Genomic DNA, 6344 nt, shown 5'->3' on the forward strand with positions numbered 1-6344 from the left:
GGGTTTGGGGTGAAGTGTTTTGATCCTAGAGGCTCAGCCGTAGGCTCTGGGGGCTGAAAGCGCAGGGTCTAGGGTTTAGGGTTTAGGGTTTAGGGTTTAGGGTTTAGGGTTTAGGTGTGTACGTACAGCGCAGCAATTAAAGTCTGCGCCAGGAAGATTGCGAATTTCTACGGAGACATTCGCCGGGCGCTGCAAGTCCTCAGGTCCTAAACCCTAAACCCTAAACCCTAAACGCAATCCCTAAACCCTCGGGCTCTTTGTAACAACTTGCTTACTCTAAACCCTAAACCCAAACCCTAAACCCTCGGCCTCTTTTTAACATCTGCTGCATCCCTGTGTGCAGGCGGGCTCTGGAGTCTTTGCAGGAGGGCAAGAAAATTTACGTACGCTCCAGAAAACTTAGGGTTTAGGGTTTAGGGTTTAGGGTTTGGGGTTTAGGGTTTTGCTGCCTCTGCTTGTGCGGTGTTTGAACAGCCGGCGGATATCACCAGCGCTGCCAATGACCTCTTCGACTCTGTGAGACATCTCGCGGGCTAAGGGCTTAGGCAGTAGGGTTTAGGGTTTAGGGCTTAGGGTTTAGGGTTTAGGGTTTAGGGTTTTGACGCAAGCCTTGTGTGTGTGCTGCAGCCACTGAAGGACTCTGTGTCATGTTTGCCGCGGGGAATGAAGTGCGCCGCTTGCATTCGCGTCTCGGGTTTAGGGTTTGGGTGTCGCTGGGCTTAGGGTTTAGGGTTTAGGGTTTAGGGTTTAGGGTTTAGGGTTTGCGTTGCGTTTGCTGCAGGTTGCTGCTGTACTGCCTGCTGCAGCAGCAGCGGCACTCGGACTGCGGCGTCTCGCTCAGGTGTCTGCGCAGCTCTTTCCAAACCCTCCTGGATATTCACAAGTTCAAGTTGACAGAGGGAAGCTCTTCTGCTGCTGCTGCTGCAGCAGCAGCAGCAGAGGCCCCCCAAGTGGGCATAGAAGACCTCAAATCCATGATAGACAGCGTAGGACCAAACCCTAAACCCTCAGTCCAAAACCCTAAACCCTAAACCCTAAACCCTGCAGGCACTCCCGAGCTCTCGCCGCGCGCCGCTGTGCAAGTCACCAGCGCGCATGCAACTCTAGGCCGCTAAATAAGATATTTTGAATTTATTTTCATTTTAATTATTTATATTTTATATTTTTGTTCAAATTAATTCAAAAATAATGCATGCGCTTTCTGCATGCCCGAGTTTGCGCTGTGGGAAATGGGCGCGGGCTCATGGGGGAACACATCTGAAGGTGGAAAGCTGCGGATGCGCACATTTTGATGTTTTCTCATTTATTTTAATCTTTTAATTTATATTTAATTAAATTAATTGCAATTTATTGTTTGCTTCGAGGCCTCAAGCTCGTGCTGGCTCGTGGTCTAGCGTGTGTGGAGAAGAAATCGCCGAATTCAAATGTGAATTTCGAAAACTTGAATTTGCTTTCGATCTTTTGAATTTATTTGCACAATTGCGTCGGGTGTACGTACAGCTGGCGAGCATGCGCGTGGTGGAGGCGTTTCTGCATTTGCCGCTCACAGAGCCGCCGCTGGCAGCAGCAGCAGCAGAAAAGAAGAAAAAGCCAGGTGTACATACACCTGGGAGCAGCAGCAGAGCAGCAACTGTGGACCCCATTATTGACGAAGCAGGGGGAGACACAGAGGTCGCCATCATAGCGCCTGTCCGTCGTGCTGCTGCTGCTGCTGCTGTTGCTGCTGCTGCTGCTGCTGCGGCTGCTCAAGCTGGTGGTGGTGCTGCTGCTGCTGCTGCTGAGGGCAGTGGTCATTTTGGCGCTGCTGTGCTGCTGCTTTTGCTGTTGGCTTGGCTCGACTGTCTTGTGGGGTTCGAGGAGGCTTGAGCAACTGCTGCTGGTCCTGCTGCTGCTACTGTTACTGCTACCGCTGTTACTGCTGCTGCTGCTGCTGCTGCTGCTGCTGCTGCTGCTGCTTCAGATCGACGACTTGGTAGCCGCGTTTCTGCGTGACGAGGACCTTGAGGGCCTCCCTTTCTAAATGCCAGCATCTTTAAATCAGCAGCAGCAACAGCAGTTGCTGCTGCTGCTGCTGCCTCCGCCGCAGTAGAGGCGCGGACACAGTTGCTGCAGCAGCAGCAGCAGTGTGACTCTCGCCGTTCCCGCAGCAAAGGTTTGCTGCTGCTGCACAGTATGGCTGCACAGCAGCAGACCAGGCCCAAAGAGAAGCAGCAGAGGGCAGCAGAGCAGGAGCATGCCAGGAAATATGTGCTGCTGCTGCTGTTGCTGCTGCTGCTGCTGCTGCTGGCGTGTGCCTTGCTGCTAGCGCTGCGTTGGCGTTTGCTGCTGCCTTGCGCGGCTTGCCGCGCGGCTGTTGGCTGCTGGCGGCTGCTGCTGCAGCGCCTGCTGCTGCCAGCTGCTGCTGCAGCGCCTGCTGCTGCCAGCTGCTGCTGCAGCAGGGCCTCAAGAATGCTATTTGCTTATTTGCTGCTGCTTCTTTCTGCCATTTTGTCTATTTGGCCCAGAAGAACAAGTGAGGCTCTTCAGGTGTATGTACACCTGAAGAGTGGGGCCTAACGGCCCTCAAATGCAAATTTTGAGCAGCAGCGCCAACTTTGTCTTCTTTTTCCCTTTAGGGTTTAGGGCTTAGGGTTTAGGGTTTAGGGTTTAGGGTTTAGGGTTTTTGGCTGGCTGGCTCGCCAGCTGACGTGCGACAGCCGAGGGTTTAGGGTTTGAGTCTAGGGTTTGGGTTCAGCGCTAGGGTTTTGGTTTGCCTTTCTGAGGACGGCGTCACTAGGCTGCCCTCAAACCCTAAACCCTAAACCCTAAACCCTAAACCCTAACAAGCAAGCAGAGAGGCAGAAGCCCTACAACTATGCCGGCAGCCCAGGCTGCTCTGTCGCCGCCACACGTGCAGCAGCAGCAGCAGCAGCAGCAGCAGCAGCAGCAGCAGCAGCAGCATAGTAGTGGCACAGCTGCAGCGGCTGCAGCGACGACGGTGCTGCTGCAGCAGCACAGCTGCAACAGCAGCACATCTGCAGCAGCCGCAGCTTTTGCAGCAGCAAAGAGGTTTAGCCCCTGGCAGCACTTAAATATACTAAGGAGCTGCCCTGCTGCAGCAGCACAGCAGAAGAGGCAGCAGCAGCAAAGCAGCCGCAGCACTAGCAGCAGCACCACGAACAGCACCAAATATAACAGCAGCACTGCCAGCAGCAGCAGCAGCACTGCCACGAGCAGCAGCTACACCTTCTACCGGCAGGGGAGCGGGCAGCAACAGCAGCAGCAGCAGCACGAGCAGCAGCAGCACGAGCAGCAGCAGCCCGGCAGAGCAGCAAGCGCAGTAGCACAAGCAGCAGCACAAACAGCAGCACAAACAGCAGCGGCTCGAGCGATAACAGCAGCAAAAGCAGCACCAGCAGCAAAAGCAGCAATAGCAGCAGCAGCATGAGCGACAGCAGCACAAACCCTGGGGTCTACAGCTGCTGCATGCATCATATTGAATTTAATATTTCCATAAAAAGTTTGCTGCACATTAGTCAAAAGTTCAGCAGCAGCTGCTGCTGCTGCAGTAGCAGCAAGGCAAGATCGAAGGAGCAGCAGCAGCAGGAGCTGCTGCTGTTGCCGATGGAAGCGGCTGCTGTTCAAGGTAAAGCGGCTGCTGCTGCTGCTGCTGCTGCTGCTGCTGCTGCTTCGATCCTGCAGCATTGAAGTGTGTCTTTTAGACAAGAGTCAATCATTTAGAAGTCTCATTAGCAACTCTGGCTCTGCTGCTGCTCCAGGCGCTGAATTGCTAGGCGGCCCGTTGCCTGTGTGGCAGCAGCAGCAGCAGCAGCAGCAGCAGCAGCAGCAGCAAATTCTCAATTGCGTTATGGGTCTTTTAAGAGTTTCTTGTCTCCAGCTGCATAATTTATAGCCCTTTTTGCTTCTGCAGCTTGCTGCTCGAACCACTATTCAGTGGCCGCCCACTGCTGCTGCTGCTGCTGCTGCTGCTGCTGCTGCTACAGCAGCAGCATGAGCGCAGCTCTTGAGCGCGCTGGTGCCACTGTCGCAGCAGCAGCAGCAGCCAAGACTGCAGCATCAGTCACTGCCCCTAAAGTGCTTCAGGGCCTGCCTTTTCCCTCTAGCAGCAGCAGCAGCAGCAGCAGCAGCGGCAGCAGCAGCAGTCATGCCTTCGGCTGCAGCGCGCCACTCCGCTGCTCCCCGAGCCTCACGGCGATCATGAAAAGCAAGTCGCTTCCAGGAGCAGCAGCAGCAGCAACAGCAGCAGCAGTAGCAGCAGCAACAGCAGCAGCTGCAGCAATAGCTCCGGGTCCATTCGAGGCCGGCCGAGGTCAGCAGTTCACTGCACCAGCTGCTGCTGCTGCTGCTGCTGCTGCTTCTGTGGCCCACAGCTACAAGACTGGACTTTCAGAGGCGGCCAGAGCACAGCAGCAGCACGGATCCACCGCAGCAGCAGCAGAAACGGCAGCAGAAGCTGCAGCAGCAGCAGGAACAGCAGCAGCAGCAGATCTCGCCGCTGCAGGAACTCCACTAGAGGGGCAGCTAATGCTGCAGCCTAGTGTCTTTTTGGGGGAGGGCTACACTGGAAGGCAGCAGCAGCTGCTGCAGCGGCAGCTGCAGCAGCAGATGCGGGAGGGACAGCAGCTGCTGCACCTGGTGCCGCAGCCGCCGCCCCGTTGCAGCAGCAGCAGCAGCAGCAATGTGTTTTTCGTCGGCAGCAACGGGGCCACGTGTGACGAAGCAGCAGCAGCAGCAGCAGCAGCAATTGCAGCGCCAACAGCCGCTTCAACAGCAGCAGCAGATGTTGGGGTGCAGCAGGGAGGGGCCTTCCTTGCTGCTGCTGCTGCGGAGCAGCAGCGCGCTCCCCCCATTGACATGTGTAGCGCTGCAGCAGCAGCAGCAGCAGCAACAGCAGCAGCAGCAGCAGTGCCAACGTCAGCAGCACCAGTGGGTCTTCAGCATCTCTTTGCCTACATGTCTACGCAGCAGCAAAAGACACAGCAACAGGAAGTGTTCGCCAGTTTGCTGCAGCAGCATCTGCAGCAGCAGCAACAGCAGCAGCAGCTCGCTGCTGTTGTTGGCTGTCCAGCCGCAGCATCAGCAGTTGACTTAGGCCGGCAGCAGCAGCAAATTGCTGCTCTCACACCCGCTGCAGCTGTTGCAGGCGGCAGCAGCAGCTTTCTGCAGACGATGCAGCAGGCACAGCAGCAGCAGCAGCAGCAGCAGCAGCAGCAGGAACAGCAGCAGAAGCAGCTGCGGCAGCAGCTGCGGCAGCAGCAACCCGCCGCGCAGCTACCGTCTTTCCTTTCCACGTTGCTGATGACTGGTGGCTCTCATCTGAAGCAACCAGCAGCAGCAGCAGCAGCAGCAAATGAATGCAACGGCAGCAGCAGCAGCAGCAGCAGCAGCAACGGTGCTGCCTATATGGGCCCTGCTGTGTGGCCTGCTGCTCTGGGTCAGCAGCAAGCTGCTGCAGTGCATAAGCTGCAGCAGATGCTGCAGTCTCATGAGGGCGGCGAAAATTCCTGCTGCAGCAGCAGCAGCAGCCGCAGCTGCTGCAGCAGCAACTGCAGCAACTGCAGCACAAGGTGTGGGGCCGAGTCTGTGCCATCGCCTCACGGGCAGCTGCTGGGGCCCTTTCTGGATCCGGAAAGAGCAGCAGCAGATCCTGCAGCAGCAGCACCAGCAGCTGCAGCAGCAGCAGCAGCAGCAGCACCGCGGCAGCAGCAGGCAGTAGCCACGCCAGCTGCTGCAGAAGGCGCTGTTGCTGCTGCTGCTGCTGCCGCACAGGACGGCACAGTGCAGCGACGCAGAGGCCGAACGTCTCTGTCAGCAGCAGCAGGAGCTGCAGCAGCAGGAACAGCAGCAGCAGCTGGCACTGCAGCAGCAGCAAATGGAGCAGCAGCACAGGGGAAGCGGCACCGATGCCGTGTTGCTTCTGCTGCTGCGGCTGCAGGGCAGACACAGCAAGAGCTGCCAGAGCAGGGCACAGAAAACGGCGCAGCAGCAGCAGCAGCAGCAGCAGCAGCAGCAGTTGATGGGGCGTGTCTTGACGGCTATCAGCAGCAGCTGGAGTTGGCGAAGCAGCAGCAGGAGCAGCAGCAGCAGCCGGGGCAGCAGCAGCAGCACTCCGCGCCGGTTGCGCAGCAGCGGGTCCAGGAGCGTTTGGATGCAGCTCCGGCGCCGCAGGCCGCAGACCAGAGCGAGCAGCAGCAGCAGCAGCCGCAGCAGCAGCAGCAGCCGCAGCAGCAGCCGCAGCAGCAGCAGCAGCAGCAGCAGGAGGAAGGCGCTGGCTGCTCGTCGTCCGCGGCGGCGTCAAGCTGCTGCTTGCCGCCGTGTGCCCCCCCTCTCCCGCCCCCTCCCCC

At 57.7% G+C, this 6344-nt stretch overlaps 3 protein-coding genes across 3 annotated transcripts; all 3 read left to right on the forward strand.

The window, feature by feature from the left end:
* Nucleotides 1-499: 499 nt before the first annotated feature.
* Nucleotides 500-2020, forward strand: ENH_00085200 (hypothetical protein, conserved; the record flags this gene model as incomplete). The annotated part of the gene is made up of 4 exons (XM_013583566.1): nucleotides 500-516; nucleotides 782-986; nucleotides 1501-1689; nucleotides 1961-2020. The coding sequence occupies 4 exons, from the start codon at nucleotides 500-502 to the stop codon at nucleotides 2018-2020; spliced, it is 471 nt and encodes a 156-aa protein (XP_013439020.1).
* Nucleotides 2021-2854: 834 nt separating this feature from the next.
* ENH_00085210 (hypothetical protein) lies at nucleotides 2855-3427 on the forward strand (the record flags this gene model as incomplete). The annotated part of the gene is made up of 1 exon (XM_013583567.1): nucleotides 2855-3427. One exon carries the CDS (start codon nucleotides 2855-2857, stop codon nucleotides 3425-3427), a length of 573 nt encoding a protein of 190 aa, XP_013439021.1.
* Nucleotides 3428-3990: 563 nt separating this feature from the next.
* ENH_00085220 (hypothetical protein, conserved) lies at nucleotides 3991-6344 on the forward strand (the record flags this gene model as incomplete). The annotated part of the gene is made up of 1 exon (XM_013583568.1): nucleotides 3991-6344. A coding segment is annotated over one exon (2354 nt), but the record flags the coding sequence as incomplete, so codon positions are not given.

Source organism: Eimeria necatrix, genomic scaffold (genome assembly GCF_000499385.1).
Source record: "Eimeria necatrix Houghton genomic scaffold, Enh_scaff982, whole genome shotgun sequence".
In the NCBI taxonomy this organism is placed as follows: Eukaryota; Apicomplexa; class Conoidasida; order Eucoccidiorida; family Eimeriidae; genus Eimeria; species Eimeria necatrix.